General features: G+C 39.7%; 2 protein-coding genes across 6 annotated transcripts in view; one reads left to right on the top strand and one right to left on the bottom strand.

Moving 5' to 3' along the window:
- Positions 1–20517, top strand: part of PYURF (PIGY upstream open reading frame) — a 90390-nt gene that overhangs the window by 11019 nt on the left and 58854 nt on the right. The gene's annotated exons all lie outside the window — the stretch shown is intronic.
- HERC5 (HECT and RLD domain containing E3 ubiquitin protein ligase 5) overlaps positions 1–20517 on the bottom strand; it is a 45338-nt gene that overhangs the window by 4339 nt on the left and 20482 nt on the right. For both annotated transcript variants that reach the window (XM_086406468.1, XM_086406469.1), the window contains 7 exons: positions 16394–16507; positions 15370–15480; positions 12916–13086; positions 11012–11155; positions 9460–9626; positions 1387–1453; positions 373–443 (listed from right to left, as the gene is read on the bottom strand). In XM_086406468.1, the coding sequence (XP_086262594.1) occupies positions 373–443; positions 1387–1453; positions 9460–9626; positions 11012–11155; positions 12916–13086; positions 15370–15480; positions 16394–16507 (845 nt within the window). The remainder of the gene's footprint in view (positions 1–372; positions 444–1386; positions 1454–9459; positions 9627–11011; positions 11156–12915; positions 13087–15369; positions 15481–16393; positions 16508–20517) is intronic.

The following is a 20517-nucleotide window of genomic DNA, read 5'->3' as shown; positions in this document are numbered from 1 at the left end:
GCTCTTGGCATCACACACTCCTAAGAGCTGGGGGAAACACTCAAGTAAAAATAAAGGCAGATAATGTGTGACATGGAAAGAAAAAGTAAAGCCGAGTAAGGGGAAAAAGAGGTATTTATCCCCTAGACAGAAAGATAAGAGAGGGCCTCTGCAAGAAAGCCATTTCCATCCCTGCCGGCAGCAAACTTGGAGACACACACACGCACACAACATGCACTGATCCTCGCCTTACTGGAAAATGGTTAAGAGAGGAAAATTATAATGACAAGGAATTTTAAGAGCCCAGTGAAATAAACACTGCAAAAAATCGGACACGATTAAGCGAGTAACACTTTCTCTTTTCAGACAAAACAATTATTTCTTTATACTTACTTGTTAGTCTGGTCAACAATTACGTGACTTCCATCAGGAATTAAGTCTACATCATTTTTGTCCCAATGCACCTGTAACCACAAATGAACTCAGTAATCTCCAAGAGAATCCCCAACAATCTACTGTCAACAAAAATACTTTATAGCATACCTCTTTTCCTCAAGAATTTGTGAAAATACATATTTTTGTTATAAAAACCAGCAAGGTGGTAAAAAAAAATTTACCACATTTATCACAGAGAATGAAAAATAAACTTTAAAAAACCTGAATTATCTATTTTAACTGATCATACTGAAAGAACTACTGGGAAAATTGCCACATCTCGGTATTCACTTCACACAGTACAGACCCAGCACAGTAGATTTGCAAAACTGGTCAAAAATTCCTCCCATCCTGGTATTTACACCATGTAACTTTGCAACAGCTCCCATCAAGAGGGGGGTCTATTTCTTCAGCTGGTGAATCTGAGTGCAGAAGTGTGAAGATTTTGACCAGTGGGACCTGACAGGAGTAAACGCTTGAAAGGAAGCTGCGTGTTGAGGCCTGCCATCTCCTCCTACTTTCTGTAACTCTTCACTCCATGAAGAAGCCTCAGCTAGTCAGCTAGGACAGACACAGCTGTTCCAGCTGCACCCCCTCAACCAACCAGCCTGCTAACGAACAGGTGTGGGAGCAAGGCCACTGTGATCCACCCAGAACAGTCAAGTCAGGCCGGTCCAGAAAGCCCCACACTCGTGTTTGCTGTTCTACACCACTGAGTTTAGGTGTTATCTGTCACTCAGTAAAATCTAACTGATAATACACCCAGCTCAAGAAAAATGAGAAAAAATACCTTTTGTACTACCTTAATTTATAGTTTGGTTTTTTTATTAAAAGTATATAAATAGTTAACCCAATTATAAAGTCTATAACTTTATAGAGTATACAAATTTATAAAGCATATACATTTATAAGGTATATAAGTAGTAAAAGAGATTAAATATGAGCTTTCATTTTATTTTTACTGTTACTTACATTAAAATGGATGTGAAATACTTCTTCTAAGTCATCACCATCATCATCCAGAAGTGTCTGCAAACTCCTAAAGAACAGTCTTATTGTCAGTAATCATGATGGCTAGATACATCATCTAAAAATGTCAAGGGCATGCCTGTTCTCAAGGTGGGAGGTCAGGTTTAGTTCATGTCACTTGTTTCTGTATATTGATAGTCTAACTAGGGCCAGACTGCAGCCAAAAGTGTGAGGTTTGGAGGTTTATTTGTAATTCTGCGGGCTCCCCACCCAATTCTCAGCTCTCTTCCCTCCACCCTAGCTACAGTGGTGTCGGATAAGTACCACTAGAAACAGCATAACTGGTACAGGTACAACATGGGAGAGCTTTGTTAACTCTCTAAAGGGATGCTTGTCATTGGGTAAGGCCTCTGGGAGAAGGTGCAATCAGTTGATTTTTTCCCCTGCTGGATTTTTTATTACTAAATTTTGCCAAAACTGGATCTTTTTTTTTTGGCCACACCATGCAGCTTGCAGGATTTCAGTTCCCCGACCAGGGATTGAACACAGGCCATGGTGGTAAAAGCACCAAGTCCTAACTACTGGACCGCCAAATAATTCTCTAAAATGTTGGATCTTTTAAACAGTATCATGGTAAAAACAGACCATGTTTTATTGTGTTTTGGGGGTGCTGAGAGAGACTAATGGGAACTCAGCTGACAAAACTGGATTCATCATAGATTTGGTTCATGATGCTTTGTCACTGTATGTCCATGGTTGGCTTATTTGCTTATTTATGGGTGTGTTTATGAAGAACACTTCCCCAAACAAGAACTAAAACACGGCCCGTATCTTATATCTACGTATAAAGGGTATGTTTCTTATCTCACTTTTCTACCACCCTCAGCATGTTATACACATATCTACAGTTTGAAGAATACCTTTTCTCTTTGCTAAGGTATCTCTGGGAGAAGGCAATGGCACCCCACTCCAGTACTCTTGCCTGGAAAATCCCATGGATGGAGGAACCTGGTGGGCTGCAGTCCATGAGGTTGCTAAGAGTCGGACATGACTGAGCGACTTCACTTGCACTTTTCACTTTCATGCACTGGAGAAGGAAATGGCAACCCACTCCAGTGTTCTTGCCTGGAGAATCCCAGGGACGGGGGAGCCTGGTGGGCTGCCATCTATGGGGTCGCACAGGGTCGGACACGACTGAAGCGACTTAGTAGCAGCAGCAGCAAGGTATCTCTTGATGAACAAAGAATTTCTTTCATCTTACTGCAGTTAAATGTATCAATCTTTCCTATAATGTTGGTATTTTTATGTCTTGCTTGAGAAATTGCAATAGTGTGAAATAACTGTCCATATTTCCTTCATTTTTACATTCAATATTTAAGTCCTTAATCCACAGAGTTGGTTTCGGTCCATGGCCTAAGGTATCTGCTCTCATTTTTTTCCCCAGATGCATTACTTGAAGAGTACTTCTATTCCCACTGATCTAATAAACTACCTCTAACGAAGTGCTATATGTATATGGGTCAGGTTCCACACTCTCCTGTTCCATTGGAAAGCCAGCACCAAACTCATACTGCCCTAATTAATACAGCTTTCTAATGATTCTTGATATCTGGTAGGCCAAGTTCCCCATCCTTATTCACCTTACAAATGATCTCTGGCTATTCTTGGCCCCTTGCTCATCCATATAAACTTTAAATCAGCTGGGTTTTCTTTCTTTTTTTTTTTAAGTCTTCTAGGATTAAAATAGTAGTTTTACTGAGTACAGAGATCAGGGATTCTCAAAGTGTAACTACAACTTCTGGGAATCCCTGAGGCCTTTACTGGCTGGGTGGGGTAGGGTCTGCAAGGTCAAAACAAATATTATAATAATACTCAGATGTTACTTGCCTCCTCACATTCTGTCATGAGCACAGAACAGTTTTCCAGAGGTGATATGATAGCTAATAAGTACGTATTCCTATATTTAAAACTCTTTACTTTTAATTTTTAATATCATAAATACTGACAAGTTTACTTAATATGAGCAAAAGCTCTTCAAGGTCCTCTATTAATTTTTGAGAATCTTAAGACCTAAAAGTTTGAGAAATGCTAATATGGATTTAACGGTCTTTACTTAGTTCATCTATATGAAGTTCGGAGAAGGCGATGGCACCCCACTCCAGTACTCTTGCCTGGAGAATCCTATGGACGGAGGAGCCTTGTGGGCTGCAGTCTATGGGGTCGCTAAGAGTCGGACACGACTGAGCGACTTCACTTGCACTTTTCACTATCATGCACTGGAGAAGGAAATGGCAACCGACTCCAGTGTTCTTGCCTGGAGAATCCCATGGACAGTGGAGCCTGGTGAGCTACAGTCCATGGGGTCACAGAGTTGGACACAACTGAGCAACAAACACTTTCACTTTACTAAAGAACATTTAGGTAGTCTACGTATTACAAACTAATACAATGTGCACTAGCCGGCATACGTCCTTGTGTGATTGTGTATTTCTGAATGTGAAATGTCTAAAGGTACAATTTCTGGGTCAAAGTTGTCTCACCTTATCCCTGATTTTGCTTTTTACAGTTTCAGTTATCTGTGGTCTACTGCAATTGGAAAATGTTAAATGGGAAATTCCAAAATTAAATAATTCATCAGTTTTAAATTGTAGGACGTTCTGAGTAGCATGACGCAATCTTATGCTGTCCCAGGATATGTGAATCATACCTTTGTCCAACATATCCCACCTGTTAGTCATTTAGTAGCTGCCTCGTGACCACTGTGGTATCACAGCCCTGCATCCATGGAACTCTTATTTAACTTAATAATGGCCTCAAAGAGCAAGAGTAGTGATGCTGGCAATTGGGATGTGCCAAAGAAAAGCTGTAAAGTATATCTTTTAAGTGAAAAGTTGAAAGTTCTCAATTTAATGAGGAGAGAAAAAAATCATATCCTGAGGTTGCTATAATCCATGGTAAGAAGAATCTTCTATCTGGGAAATTGTGAAGAAGGACAAAGGAACATACTGGTTTTGCTGTTGTCCCTCAAACTGCAGCATTCTGGCCACAGTGCATGATAAAGCTAGTTAGGATGGAAAGGCATTAGATTTGTACATAATATATTTTGAAAGATAGGAAGACTGCATTCCACATTCAGGTAACTTTTATTACAGTTGTTGTTCACTTGCTAAGTCATGTGTGACTCTGCGACCCTATGGACTGCAGCACACCAGGCTTCCTTGTCCTTTACTATCTCCCAGAGTTTGCTCAAATTCATGTCCATTGACTTCATGATGCCATCTAACCATCTCATCCTCTGTCGTCCCCTTCTTCTCCCGCCTTCAATCTTTCCCAGCATCAGGGTCTTTTCCAATGAGTCAGTTCTTCACATCAGGTGGCCAAAGTATTGGAGTTTCAGCTTCAGCATCAGTCCTTCCAATGAATATACAGGGTTGATTTCCTTTAAGACTGACTGGTTTGATGTCCTTGTAGTCCAAGGGACATTCAAGAGTCTCCTCTAGCACCACAATTCAAAAGCATCAGTTCTTTGGTGCTTAGCCTTCTTTATGATCCAATTCTCACATTCATACATGACTACTGAAAAAAACATAGCTTTGACTATACAGACCTTTGTCAGCAAAGTGATGTCTCTGCTTTTTAATACGCTGTCAAAGTATGTCACAGCTTTTCTTCCAAGGAGCAAGTGTCTTTTAATTTCATGGCTGCAGTCACCATCTACGGTGATTTTGGAGCCCAAGAAAAAGAAATCTGTCACTGCTTCCACTTTTCCTCCTTTTATTTGCCATGAAGTGATGGGACCAGATACCATGATTTTCATTTTTGAATGCTGAGTTTTAAGTCAGCTTTTTCACCCCATCAAGAGGTTCTTTTGTTCCTTTTCATTTTCTGCTATTAAAGTGGTATCATATGTATATCTGAGGTTTTTGATATTTGTCCCAACAATCTTTGACTCCAGCCTATAATTCATCCAGCTTGGCATTTCACATGATGTACTCTGCATATAAGTGAAATAAACAGGTTGACAATATACATACAGCCTTGTCATATTCCTTTCCTAATTATGAACCAGTTAATTGTTCTATGTCCGATTCTAACTGTTGCTTCTTAGCCTGCATACAGATTTCTCAGGAGACAGGTAAGGTGGTCTGGTATTCCCATCTCTTTAAGGGTTTCCCAGTTGGCTATGATCCACAAAGTTGAAGGCTTTAGCATAGTCAATGAAATGGAAATAGACATTTCTCTGGAATTCCCTTGCTTTCTCTATGATCCAATGAATGTTAGCAATCTGATCTCTGGTTCCTCTGCTTTTTCTAAACCCAGCTTCTACATCTGGAAGTTCTCAATTCAAAGAGTGCTAAAGCCTAGCTTGAAAAATTTTGAGCATAACTTTACTAGTATCTGAAATGTGAAACTGTGTAGTAGTTTGAACATTCTTTGGTATTGCTCTTCTTTGGGATTGGAATTAAAACTGATCTTTTCCAGTCCTGTGGCCACTGCTGAGTACAAAATTTACTGACATATTGAGTGTAGCACTATAACAGCATCATCTTTTAGGATGTGAAATAGCTCAGCTGGGATTCTATCACCTCCTCTAGCTTTGCTCATAGTAATGCTTCCTAAGAACCATTTGACCTCACACTCCAGAATGTCTGGCTCTAGGTAAGTGATCACACCATCATTGTTATCCAGGTCGTTAAGACCTTTTTTGTACAGTTCTTCTGTGTATTCTTGTCACCTCTTCTTAGTATCTTCTGCTTCTGTGAGCTCCTTACCATTTCTGTCCTTTATTGGGCCCATCCTTGTTTGAAATATTCCTTGGTATCTCCAATTTTCTTGAAGAGATCTCTAGTCTTTCTGATTCTATTGTTTTCCTCTACTTTTTTTTTTAAAAAAGGTCTTCTTATCTCTCCTTACTATTCTCTGGAACTCTGCATTCAGTTGAGTATATTTTCCCTTTCTCCCTTGCTTTTCATTTCTCTTCTTTTCTCAGCTATTTCTAAATCTTCCTCAGACAACCATTCTGCCTTTTTGCAATTCTATTTCTTTGGAATGGTTTTGTTCACTGTCTCTTATACAATGTTACAATAAACCTCTTTCCATGGTTCTTCAGGTACTCTGTCTACCAGATCTAATCCCTTCAATCTATTCATCACCTCCACTGTATAATCTTAAGGGATTTGATTTAGGTCATACCTGAATGGCCTAGTGGTTTTCCCTACTTTCTTCAATTTAAGCCTGAATTTTTTGCAATCATGAGCTGATGATCTGAGCTACGGTCAGCTCTAGGTCTTATTTTTGCTCACTGTATATAAGAGCTTCTCAATCTTCAGCTGCAAAGAATATAATCAACTTGATTTTAGTATTTACTATCTGGTGATATCAATGTGGAAAGTCATCTCTTATGCTATTGGAAAAGAGTGTTTGCTATGACCAAGGTGTTCTAACAAAACTCTATTAGTCTTTGCCCTGCATCATTTTGTACTCCAAGGTCAAATTTGCCTGTTTTTCCAGGTCTCTCTTGACTTCCTATCTCTGCATTCTAATCCTCTATGATGAAAAGGACATCTTTTTTTGGTGTTAGTTCTAGAAGGTCTTGCAGGTCTTCATAGAACTGGTCAACTTTAACTTTCTCGGCATAAGCAGTTAGGGCATAGACTTGGAGTACTGTGATATTGAATGGTTTGCTTTGGAAAAGAATCGAGATCATTCTGTCATTTTTGAGACTGCACCCAAGTACCGCATTTCAGACTCTTGTTGACTATGAGGGCCACTTCATTTCTTCTAAGAGATTCTCCCCTACAGTAGCAGATACCATGGTCATCTAAAATAAACTCACCCATTCCCATCCATTTAGTTCACTGATTCCTAAGATGCTGATGTTCACTCTTGCCATCTCCTGCTTGACCCCATCCCATTTACGTTGACTCATGGACCTAACATTCCAGGTTCCTGTGCAATACTGTTCCTTACAGCATTAGACTTTAATTTCACAGCCAGACACATCCACAACTGAGAGTTGTTTCCGCTTTGGCTCAGCCAGCCTCTTCATTCTTTCTGCAGCTATTAGTAACTGCCCTCTATTCTTCTCCAGTAGCATACTGGACACCTTCCAATCTGGGGGGCTCATATTCCAGTGTCGTATCTTTGCCTTTTAATACTGTTCATGGGGGTTCTCACAGCAAGAATAATTTGCCATTCCCTCCTCCAGTGGACCACATTTTGTGAGAACTCTCCACCATGACCCATCCATCTTGGGTGGCCCTGCATGGCATGGCTCTTAGCTTCACTGAGTTATACAAGCCTCTCTGCCACAAGGCTGTGATCCATGAAGGGATATCGTTACAGTTGTCCTATTTTATTATTTGTTATTGCCACTATCATAGTGTGCCAAATTTACAAATTTTTTATCATAAGTAAAAGGTATGTATATGAAAAAACACGTATGTAGAGGAAAAAACATGGTGTGTGTGTGTGTGTGTGTGTGTATCTACATGTATATGTGTGTACACTATCCATGGTTGCAAGCATCCATTTGGGAGCCTGGAATGCATCTCCTGCAAACAAAGGGGGGCTACTGTACTGCCACAGTATTCTCTGAAAAGGAGTTACCACTTTACACTTCCACTAACAATTCCCAAAATCAGAGTGAACCTTTTCCCAAATCCTTGCTGATACTATATAGCACCAGTATTTCCAAACTCTGCCAATGTGAAATAACATTAGCCTCTCATTTTAATATGTATTCTATGGTCACTAGGGAGACTGATTATCTTTTTAAAACAGTTTTTTGGACATGCCACACAGCACATGGGATCTTAGTTCCTGGACCAGGGACCAAGCCAGCACCCCTCTGCACTGGAAGCGTGGAGTCTTAACCATTACATTACACCACCAGTGAAGTCTGAAACCAATCATCTCAATTTATGAGCCATTTCTATTGCTTCCTTTGTAGATTATTTTCTATATACTCTATCAGCTTTTCTAATGGATATACAGGAACACTACACAGCAGGGATATTAACTCTTTCTATTATATGTTACCAATATGTTTTGTGAGGTAGTGGCTCACCTTTTAACTTAGAAATGTTTTCCTTTGAAAGGTAATGACATGTAACAACTATTAAAATAAACATCACTTGCAGGTTGTGCACCAAGGTGTACTTGTGCTCTGTCATGACTGTTTCTGTACAATGTCTAAAGGTTAATATAAACAGTAAGGGCTAACTATGGGCACTTCCCAAGTAGCGCTAGTGGTAAAGTATCCACCTGCCAATGCAGGAGACGTAACAGACTTGGGTTCAATCCCTGGGTCAAGAATAGCCCCTGGAGGAGAAAATGGCACCTCACTCCAGTATTCTTGCCTGGAGAAACCCATGGACAGAGGAGCCTGGCAGACTTCAGTCATGGAGCTGCAAAGAGTAGGACACGACTGAGCGACTGAGCATCTGAGCACAGCACAGCAAGGACTAACTATATAAAATTCAACTTTTCTTAATTGTTTAGAAAGTTAAATTATTACCTAACAATTCTTGCCTAAGTTAAAATCAATTTAAAGTACCCAGAATGCTACTATTGAACATAAAAATACTACTGAAATGTGTATATGTTTAAATATTTATCTAAATATAATTATGAGATGAGATAGAGGTGCTAATTATATCTACAATGGCAATCATCAGTTCAGTTCAGTTCAGTCGCTCAGTTGTGTCTGACTCTTTGAGACTCCATGAACCGCAGCACCCCAGACCTCCCTGTCCATCACCAACTCCCAGAGTTTACCCAAACTCATGTCCATTGAGTTGGTGATGCCATCCAACCATCTCATCCTCTTTCGTCCTCTTCTCCTCCCACCTTCAATCTTTCCCAGCATCAAGGTCTTTTCAAATGAGTAAGCTCTTTACATCAGGTGGCCAAAGTATTGGAGTTTCAGCTTCAACATCAGTCCTTCCAATGAACACCCAGGACTGATCTCCTTTAGGATGGACTGGTTGGATCTCCTTGCAGTCCAATCATACTATAGTATAAATATATTTAAGATACATAAATGTATCTGAAAAAAGAACTATGTTAACTTACTCTCCCAAAACAGGACTGAGTTCTTTCAAGTCTTCTAGTGATGGCGTTTGGTCCAAAAGTTTCTTAAATAGAGCCAGTGGAAAAGGGATGTCAGCAACATTACAATTGAATAGAGAAAGTCCACATAGAAGCCCAAAGAAGAAATAACTCTTCTTTTCAAATTTAGGCTGAAAGGAGAAAAAAAAACTTAATGTATTGTAAATTTTTACCAGTACAATGGAATATTTACATTAATTGAACCTTTTTTCCCCTTTTAAAATCAAAATCAAATCACAAATTAAAACCAAAAATCTTGAGATAAGAATATTTAGGTTTTATACTCAATCACCAAGTCAATTTAAATCTCTCCCACAGTTTTGGTTACTAAAAGATTTAACAGGATGGGGGTGAGGGGATAGGAGAGATGTTGTTTAAGGGGAGAAACTGCAAGGAGTAGCAAATAAATCCCAGAGGTCAAATGCAAAGTATAGTGAGTATGGATAACAATACTGTGCTGTTTAATCACTAAGTCATGTCCATTTCTTTGTGACCCCATGGACTATATAGCCCGCCAGGCTCCTCTGTTCATGGGATTTCCCAGGCAAGAATACTGGAGTGGGTTGCCATTTCCCTCTCCAGGGGATCTTCCCTACCCAGGGATTGAACTTGGGTGTCCCACATTGCAGGCAGATTCTTTATCATCTGAGCCACTAGGTACGTGCAACAATACTGCATTATAATCATCAAATTTGCTAAGGTAGTAGGATCTTAATTGATGGTGGTGGTGGTGGTGATTTAATCTCAAAGTTATGTCCAACTCTTATCTGATCCCTGCCAGGCTCTTCTGTCCATGGGATTTCCTAGGCAAGAATATTGGAGTGGTTTGCCATTTCCTTCTTCAGGGGATCTTCCCAACCCAGGGACTGAACCTGAGTCTTCTGCTTGGCAGGTGGATTCTTTACCACTGAGCCACCTCGGAAGCCCAGATCTTAATTGCATGTGTGTGTGCTCAGTCAGTCAATCAGTCGTGTCTGACTCTTAGCAAACCCCTGGACTGTAGTCTGCCAAGCTCCTCTGTCCATGGAAGGCAAGAATATTGGAGTGGGCTGTCATTTCCTACTCATAGAGGTGCTAATGGGATTCCCTGGTGGCTCAGATGGTAAAGAGTCTGCCTGCAATGTGGGAGACGTGAGTTGGATCCCTGGGTCAGGAATATCCCCTGATGGCAACCCACTCCAATATTCATAGCCTTTGTCTTTAAATTCATCGAAGAAAAAGAACTAAAACAAAGAATGAATGCCTAAGAAAGGAAGGGCTCATTTTTACCTATACATTCTATAAATGATCAAAAATATATATTGCTGAAGTTCTCCTGTGTGGACTTGAGAATCTGGGGGAAGAGGACCCCAGTTTAAAGAAAAAAATATCACCTTTTAGAATTAAAATTTATCTCCATAATTATAGCAATAATTCTTCTCCTAAAATAAAACAGTCCTAGACAACCTAATTTTCTATGGTATATCCCTACACCTTTTCTCTCAAGAAATACCTACACCAAGAAAAGAGGACTTACCCTGACAGGAAACCACATGTAGGAAGCCTCTTCAGGATATGTGAACATTCCGTATTCTGGCCGGGTCATTTCTTGAAAGAGACAGTAGAAAAACTCTGCCCTGACTCCTCCAAAATTATATCCAATTTCTCCACTAAATGAAACCTAAAAATACAGAGGAAATAATGCATCACTTCCAGAGCTCTGTACTGCTATGTATTAAATCTCATTTAATTATTATTTGTAGACCCAGTATTCAGAGATTTATGTACAGCAACTTATAAAAATGTTTCTCTACTTAAGTACTTCTCTCCAAGAGGCCTAAGAATCCATGAATTCCCAGTTCTAAGGACTTGAGTTTCTTCTGTCTCATCTTGATTTCACCAAACTCATTTTACACTTCTGAACCACCTCCTCTTTCTTCACACTCTTTTTTTCCCCTTGCTTTCTCTTATGAAGCAATATTTAAGTTTTTATTTCTCTCTTCTTTTTCATGTTGCTTTAATACCCAAGATTCCTGCAGCTCTATGCTGGCACCTCTATTCTTTCTCTTACCCTGCCCCTTTATATGAGCAAGCTCCTTAATCTCACAAAGCCTATTTTCCCACAAGATTGTCAGAAAGGTTAAATGGGATAACAGAAGTAAAATCCATCACAGAGTCTGGAAAATAATAGCTATTTATCAATTGTTACCTAAATTTTAAAAATGGATGAATAAAAATTAAAATAACTCAGGGGACTGGCTGGATGACACAGGTTAGAATCATATAATGAATTTACCAGGTTTTTAAACATTATCTATGTGCAAAGATATTTAGAAATGCCAGCTCTAACTGCAAACTCCACACTTTTAAAACAGTATCTTGAGCTTTGGTCAAGTCAATCATTCTTTAATCTGAGTAGGACAAATGGTAAACTAACATCTCCCATCAAACCATTCTAATAAATATTATCAGGAAAATCTTTACTTCTTTTGATTAAGTGGAAAGTCTAGAGCCTGATGTGCGTTTGTGTGTTAGTCTTGTTTGACTCTTTGAGACCACATAGACTGTAGCCTCCGTCCATGGAATTCTCTAGGCAAGAATACTGGAGTGGGTAGCCATTCCCTTCTCCAGGAGATCTTCCCGACCCAGGGATCAAACCCAGGTCTCCTGCATCGCAGGCAGATTCTTTACCGTCTGAGTCACCAAGGAAGCCCCTATAACCTGAAGGTTGGGCTCAAATCCTGGCTCTGATACTTATCAGTTGTTTCACTCTGGGATAAGTTATCTAATAGTTTGTACCTCAGTTTTCCCATCTGTAACAGGAAGAAAAAACCTTCTACACAGTGTGGTTGAAAGGGTTACACAAGTAGGTGTAAAGCTTTTATAATAGTTCCTGGCATAAGGAAAACATTCATTAGATCTTCTAGTGATTATTATTCTATGTCAAGTATCTATTAGTAAGACAAGTTACACAGTAACTAGACCAAGGATCATTAATGAATGTTCAGGACATGGTGATACCTATAATTATACCCTCAGAAAACTGTGTAATCAATGAAGAGACTGTTCTCTCTTCAACAAAGTAATCTGGGTTCTTGAAGGAGAGCAGAAACAAACTCTCAGTTCTCCTCTGTGTCAACCCCATCTCACTGGAACCTTTAAAAGGTGATGACCAGCCAGGCTTAGACAGGCCTCAAAAGGGAACTGAATATCTTAGGGCTAGTACTGGAGAGGGCAACCATTTCCCCTGCTGCCCCTTAGCCAGAGAACAATGGCAGCTTCTCACCTGGAATTCACAAGTAACTGAGGAAAATTAGGGGACCCGCAATACAGACAACTCCAGCGTAAAAGGGATGTAATTCCCTCTCTGTAAGGCCCATTGTTACGTTCTTTTACGTTTTCCTTTTCTCAGCAGCAAAAATATTAAGAATTATACTTTACCATTAACTCCCTCCTCAGATCTTCATTTTCAAATTGATTTAGCTGACTAAAAACATCCTCAATCAAGTGACTCCTTCTGACTATCAGATTAAAGGTGGGCAGTGAAGATAATGCAGACCGTTCTTGGTCCACAATGCCAGCCAACCTCATACAAGCTCGAAATTTCTTCTCCTGGGAAAAGAAAAATGTTTCATTTCATTTCACCATTGACTCTAAGTAGAAATTTTCAAAGTGGAATAAACCAACTCAGTTTATTATAAGCACATGTCACACTTAGGATAAGAGCTCTATATACTCCACTGACTATATACACCACATGACTATACAGTCCATGGAATTCTCCAGGCCAGAATACTGGAGTGGGTAGCCTTTCCCTTCTCCAGGGGATCTTCCCAACTCAGGGATTGAACCCAGGTCTCCCACATCGCAGGTAGATTCTTTACCAGCTGAGCCACAAGGGAAGCCCAAGAATACTGGAGTTGGTAGCCTATCCCTTCTCCAGGGGATCTTCCTGACCCAGGAATTGAACGAGGTCTCCTGCATTGCAGGTGGATTCTTTACCAACTGAGCTATCAGGGAAGCCTATACACCACTGAAGACAGGCTATATATTCAGCATTTACCCACTGAGAACAAAAGGTACATGAGCCGTAGGGAATGAAAAGCTTGTGGGGTCAACTTGGGTGAGCAGGAACGTGACCAACTGTAGGCTCCTCTGGACCACTGTACCATGTAAACCAGTGGTCCTTAACCTTTCTGGCACCATGAACCAGTTTCACGGAAGACGTTTTTTCCACAGACCGGGGGTGGGGGTGATGGCTCAGGCAGTAATGTGAGTGACAGGAAATGCTAGATAAAGCTTCCCTTGCTTGCCGGCTGCTCACCTGCTGCGCTGTGCAGCCGGGTTCCTAACAGACCACGGGCCAGTATCGGTCCACAGCCCGGGGGTTGGGGACCCCTGCTGTAAACACAAATATGAACACTTCAGTGACCAAGCTAAAGACCATCAGTCTTTAGCCTGACTAAGGAGCCTGAAGCAGTAGGCTGAAACCTAATACTCTCATCGGGATGAAAAGTTCAGACGTTTAGAAGAGAAGCCAGCTGGAGGATGAGAGACCTCTCTAAAGATATCCTTTTCTCGGGGGAAAATTCAGACTGATTTTAGGGGACAGATAATCTAGGAAGTTAACATGAGAGAGACAGACAGATTCACAGACTGACATACAGACTGTCCATTTGGAACCAAATGACAATTTGGTATAATGTCTATGTCTCTTTGCAAAAGAGAGAGGAAGCAAATGCCAGTTAAACTTGTTTAAAATCAAGAGAGAAGAGTTAGAGTTGAAGCAAAATAAAGTTCTTATATCTTTTTTCCTTCCAATATCCTTTTTAAAATATTTCATCAATGATCTTACTTGGAACTCTTACATCAGTTTCCTATTTTGTTTTATTATGGTAACTGTATTACGTAAAAGTTATCTAGCTTTATGACACATATATTATTCATGCAAATACATATGCAGGCACATATACATATACAGATGCATATACAAGGGTAAAAGCTGCAGTTTTGGGCACTTTGTGCAAGGCACTGTTCTAAATGCTTTACCTGTATTAACAAATTTAGCCCTTATAAAAATGCAATGAAGTACGTTTTCTGAGGCTTTCTCAACTGTTCAATTTTAAGTTCAAAACCACTTTGCTGGATATGCTGACAAACAGAGCCAAGTCAGTTGATGACAGTTAAGTATACGTGAAAAGGAAACACTTTTTATAAACCCATATTATGGCACAATCACAGAGTACTAGCCGTTTATTTATTGTGTCCAACTGTGGCTCAGTGGTAAAGAACCCGCCTGCCAATGCAGGAGACATCGGAGATGCAGGTTCAATCCCTGGGTTGGGAAGATCCCCTGGAGTAGGAAATGGCGACCCACTCCAGTATTCTTGCCTGGAGAATCCCATGGACAGAGGAGCCTGACAGATTACAATCCATAGGGTCGCAAAGAGTCAGACATGACTGAAGTGACAGCACACACGGTCATTTATTTGAGTCTGAATTTCAAGACTCCTCCATCACTTCTATTCCCACTACTATGTCTTCCCATTAGATTGGACCTTCCTACATATATTGCTAATCCCAATCAAGTGCACATCTGCTATGCCTCTCTGAGCACCATTCAGAAGGCTACTGGTGCTATTCTCAAGATAAAAGCCCTATAACTAGGCCCAAGCTCTATCCTTTACTACTGAGGCCCTAATATGCCTCAAGGCCAACCCAACCTAAATTATGACAGTCTCTCTTGCCTTCTTTATTACAGTATAAGCTCCATGAATGCTATGACCACCACTGGTTTCACTACTGAGTGGTTCCCTAATCACCCAGCTATTGTGCACTGAAAAAGATACTCATCCTTTGATTTGATAACAAAGACAAAGAAATAAGCATGCATACCTGTATTTTTAAAAGTGAGTCTGCATACAGTAGTTTTATTTTCGACAGAATATTAAAGATAAATGGAAAATGACTGAATATGACAGGATACTCGACGTCTACTGAAATGTCCTAAAAATGGAAATGACAAAAATTTTGATAAATGAAAGGATAGAGAAATCTTACACCTTACTTCTTAGCCTTAAACCCCTGATGGTTTCAGGTCTCAGTACTTACAGTCAAAGGAATCCAAAATGTTGGCCAGTGGTGCTAGGATATATAAAATTCTAAGAAAATGTTTTATGTATCAATGAAAGGTACATAAACCTAGTATTTTCGGTGCTCATTTAATTTCACCATTAATTATGAACTCCAGACACTTTCCCAAAAGTCTGTTCTGCTCCTACCTTGACTTATGAAATGTGAATTAGTTCACATGTATTTAGTAAATAGGGGAGTGATAAAATATAGAAAACTGGTTAGCTCAGACCTGATTTTTGCCAGGCAAAGGACGATGTGCTAGTAGAATGAGAATCTTCAGAGAAAAGGAGAAAAAATAGATTAGCTGCTGAACTGGCAGCCAGAGCTCTTTAGCTTTATTTTAGTAAAAAAGGCCTACTAACACCCAGGGAACCCTCACCAAAGTTACAACCTTATACTGTTGGCCCCTGGTGAGTCACCTGCCTCCTATGCCCACCTTAAGAGAAAAGCTCCACTCCCATCGGTTATCTCAGTACCACTGGTCCCCTAATTAGCCTGTGGATAGAGTTCTATCCTTAGGTTTTTGTGCATTTTTTATCTTCTCATGGCACTCTCCATGTGATCCGAGCTATCTCCCCAGCTAGCAGGCACTTTTCTGCCATAGTTCTGGCTATAAAACTGCATAGGTTTTGAGGGGCCTGCCTTGTTTTTCCCATAAGCCCTGCTATTTCTATTGGGCAATTTTGCAGTGTAAGAATTTTTGGAAATTCGTACAAAGTTGTAGCACAAGTGCCTATATTAACTTACCAATGATCAATACCCTCTTTAAATATGCCATACTTACTGAGTCCACTTTCCAGGAGGACCTTTTATATGCATCTACATAAAAATCAAGCCACTGTGTGAGTTCATTTATTTCAAAGATATTTTCAGGCACTTGACATTTAGTCTGGTTTACCTTAAATAAAATATGACATGTGAGAAAGTTTTATATATAAACACAATTTTGCTTAATAGCTATAAATTAGATTATCAGAATAAATAGCAAGTTAAAGATACTTTAATGACCAGAATTTAGTTCTATCCAATTACCCCATCGCCAAAGCCCCAAACTTTCAGGAGCATAAAGAATACCTATGACTTAATCGTAGGAAGTGATGGTATGATGACAAACTTCTACTTACTTTTAATCCCTGGTCTGGGAATTAGATACCACATGCTGCAACTAAGATCTGATGCCACCAAATAAATAAATATTTAAAAATAAGTAAATGAATGAAATTTATATGGAAGAGCCAAATGCCAAAAATAGCCAAGATTCACTTTAAGAACAAGGTAGGAGTATTTCTCTTAGAAAAATGTAAATAATACAGAGCCACATAAAATGACTAACAGTGCAGAAGAGAGCTTGGAAATGAATCTCAGACACAGAAACTTGTTTTATCACAGTTCACATCACCTATCAGTGTAGAAAGGATGGGATTTCAGTTAAGTGGTGCTAGGTAATTGTTTGCATATGGAAAATAATGAAAATAAATTTTCAATTGGTTTAAACAGCTAACTGTGAAAGGCAAAGCTAACCTCAATACTCCCTTTAGACCTGGACAAGACTGACCTCTGCCCTGGGTCTCTGATTTAAGGTCTTTGCTCTGGCCCTTCTCCAGCCAATCCCCTTCCCACAAAGGGTATGCTGGGTCAAGGGCTGTGTCTATGCAGCCCACATATTCCCATCTACACTGAGCTCGAGAACCCAAGATCTTCAAGTCCCTGCTCAAATGGCTCCAAGAGCCCCAGGACCTGCACAGGCCTCTCCCTCCACTTGCTCTCTCAGGAGTGGCAGTCACAGGTGAGCACACCCCAAAGGTCCAGCGCACCAGGGCTGCTGCAGAAGGTGGGGACAGAACAGAGACAGGAGGTGAGAGGTGCACACATGGCCATGGGACACCCCTGGTGTGGGATAAAGCCAAGGTAGGAAAGGCAGGGCAGAGGCCCTGGGATGGGCCAGGGGGAGGGTCCATCGGCACCTCTGCTTTCACTGCAGAACTCTGCAAGGAGCTGATTTTTCTAAGTTCAAATCTGGCCTCCTCTGACACTGTGCTTAGTCCCTTCAGTCGCATCTGACTCTTTGCAACCCCATGGACTGCGGCCCACCAGGCTACTCTGTCCATGGGGATTCTCAGGAAAAGAATACTGGAGTGGGTTGCACGCCCTCCTCCAGGGGATCTTTCCAACCCAGGGATCGAAACCAGGTCTCCCACATTGCCCGCAGATTCTTTACCATCTGAGTCGCCAGGGAAGCCCTCCCCTGTCATCAGGAAGATTTATTTGTCAAGATGGGAGGACAGACTATACTTTATTTCATTCAACAGGTTGTTAGCTAGCTTTCTAACCTTTATACATTAGACATATGGTACAGGAGCCTCTGTTTGTATTCTCCCGCTGGTCCCAGGTATCATCTCTGTTAGAAGACTATCTGGAGCAGCTCTCAGGGCTAAATTAGGCCCTCTGCTTACTTTATAAATCTCACAAATGCCTAAAATAATTACCATCTGGTCCCTTCCAAAAAGAAGCCCTGCTGATCCCTGATTAAGGTGAATAGTTTAAAACTCTGAAGTGAAAGAAAAGTTTAAAACAAAACAGGTGGAGTAAAGATTATAAAGGAATGGATTGACAGCATCATCTACATTAAAATTAAGAATGTGGGTTCATCAAAAACCACCAACACAAGCTGCAAACTGGGACTTGATATTTGCAACACGTATAACAAAGGACTAGTGTCCAAAATAAAAAGTGCTCCTATAATCAGTAAGAAAAAGTTGAATGTATTTAAATTGAGCAAAAGGACAAGCATTTTACAGTAAAGGAAACAAGTACTACAATTATAAACATGAAAATATGCTCTAATGCATTAGAACCAGGGACAAACAATTAAAATCATAATTCGCCATCATTTCAATGTGGTACTAAATATATTTTCCAAATTTTAAAGTCAGACATGGGGCAACAGAATTCTCATCATCTCCTGGAGATGATTTAAACTGGTCCAACCACTTTGGAAGACTGTTACTACCAATAAAGAACAACATAATTCAATTCTATCAATTCCAGAATTAGGGATAGCAACTAAAAACTAACATTTGATACACAATACGTACCTTTTACTATACATATCTCTTAGTGATGAACTCTAAGAGGTATGTACAAAAATGTAGACAGTAGTGTATTTACTCACAGAGAAACCCTCTTCCCGCCCCCCGCCCCCAGCAAATAGAATTGCAAACCGTACATACTACATATCAATCAATACTGGAATGGGAGGGGAATATGTATACCTATGGCTGATTCAAGTTGATGTCTGGCACAAACCAACATAATTTTGTAAAGCAATTATCCTTCAATTAAAAAATAAATAAATTTAAAATTAAAAAAACCAAAGCAACAAAAAATATATTCTATCTTTAGAATATAAAATCCAACATGTCTTAGTTACATTAGTCTGACAGTATTTTGGAATTTTTTGACATGGAATTTTGTTTTATAATTATTTACTATACTCTCTACAATGTTTTCGGAGAAGGCAATGGCACCCCACTCCAGTACTCTTGCCTGGAAAATCCCATGGACGGAGGAGCCTAGTGGGCTGCAGTCCATGGGGTCGCTAAGAGTTGGACACGACTGAGCGACTTAGCAGCAGCAGCAGCTACAATGTTTTTTCTGTTTGTATGTTTTGCTTGACAAATGCGAAGAACACTCTTTTTTCTATTTGTTACACTAAAAGTTGAAAAGTATTTTAAAGTTTTCCTAGTAATTAAAATTTAAAATGGCTGTATTCTTTGTGTACTTTTAGCTTTATGGTTTGAACCTGCTGCTGTTTTTTTGAAGCTGCTGCTGTTTTGAAGCTGCTGCTGTTGTTTTGAAGCTGACTGGTTTCACAAAAGATAAATATTCATGGTAGTTCATAATTTAGCAATAAAAATAAAGTACATATAATTTTTGTCTGGATTAAAAAAAAATACCGGAATGGGTACTTATGGTAGAGACATACTATAAACTCAGAAGTGAAAATGAGTTGAAATACAGACAGATGTATTAATCTGGATGAATCTATAAAATGAAACACTATGTAAGCAGCGTAGTCTATTCATATTAAATTTTTTTTGAGGTTATTATTTATTTATTTATTTATTAAATTTTATTTTATTTTTTAAACTTTACAATATTGTATTAGTTTTGCCAAATATTGAAATGAATCCGCCACAGGTATACCTGAGTTCCCTGTCCTGAACCCTCCTCCCTCCTCCCTCCCCATACCCTCCCTCTGGGTCGTCCCACTGCACCAGCCCCAAGCATCCAGTATCCTGCATCGAACCTGGACTGGCGACTCGTTTCATACATGATATTATACATGTTTCAATGCCATTCTCCCAAATCTTCCCACCCCCTCCCTCTCCCACAGAGTCCATAAGACTGATCTATACATCAGTGTCTCTTTTGCTGTCTCGTACAGGGTTATTGTTACCATCTTTCTAAATTCCATATATATGCGTTAGTATACTGTATTGGTGTTTTTCATATTAAATTTTGAAAACAGCAAAATTAAACAGCAGTGTCTAAAATTACATATAGCTATAAAACAATAAAGAAGTGTTAAGGGAACAAGTAACTGAAAATCCAGGATCCTGGTGGCCTTCAGGAGATGAGAAAGTACAGTCTGTGAGAGACACACAGGTATTCCTGAAGTTTTCTTTTTTAACATGGGTGATAGTTACACTGATGTCTGTTTTACCACTTGTCTTTAAACTGTACATAAATACTATACACACTCTATATGCATGACTTCACAAAAAAAACATTTTAAAAAAGCAATATCAAGTTCATGCTTTGTAAGAGTCTGCTTAAGATTCAAGCCAGGTGAAATCAAGGAAATTCTTATTGCAAAATAAAGATGTATGGGTTTCTAAATCAGCA

The sequence above is a fragment of the Bos grunniens genome, chromosome 6 (genome assembly GCF_055505025.1).
Source record: "Bos grunniens cultivar Pamir isolate PY7600 chromosome 6, Bosgru_T2T1.0, whole genome shotgun sequence".
NCBI classification, from domain to species: Eukaryota; Metazoa; Chordata; class Mammalia; order Artiodactyla; family Bovidae; genus Bos; species Bos grunniens.
Note: the sequence above shows the minus strand (reverse complement) of the source record. Positions and strands in the feature narration are given on the sequence as shown.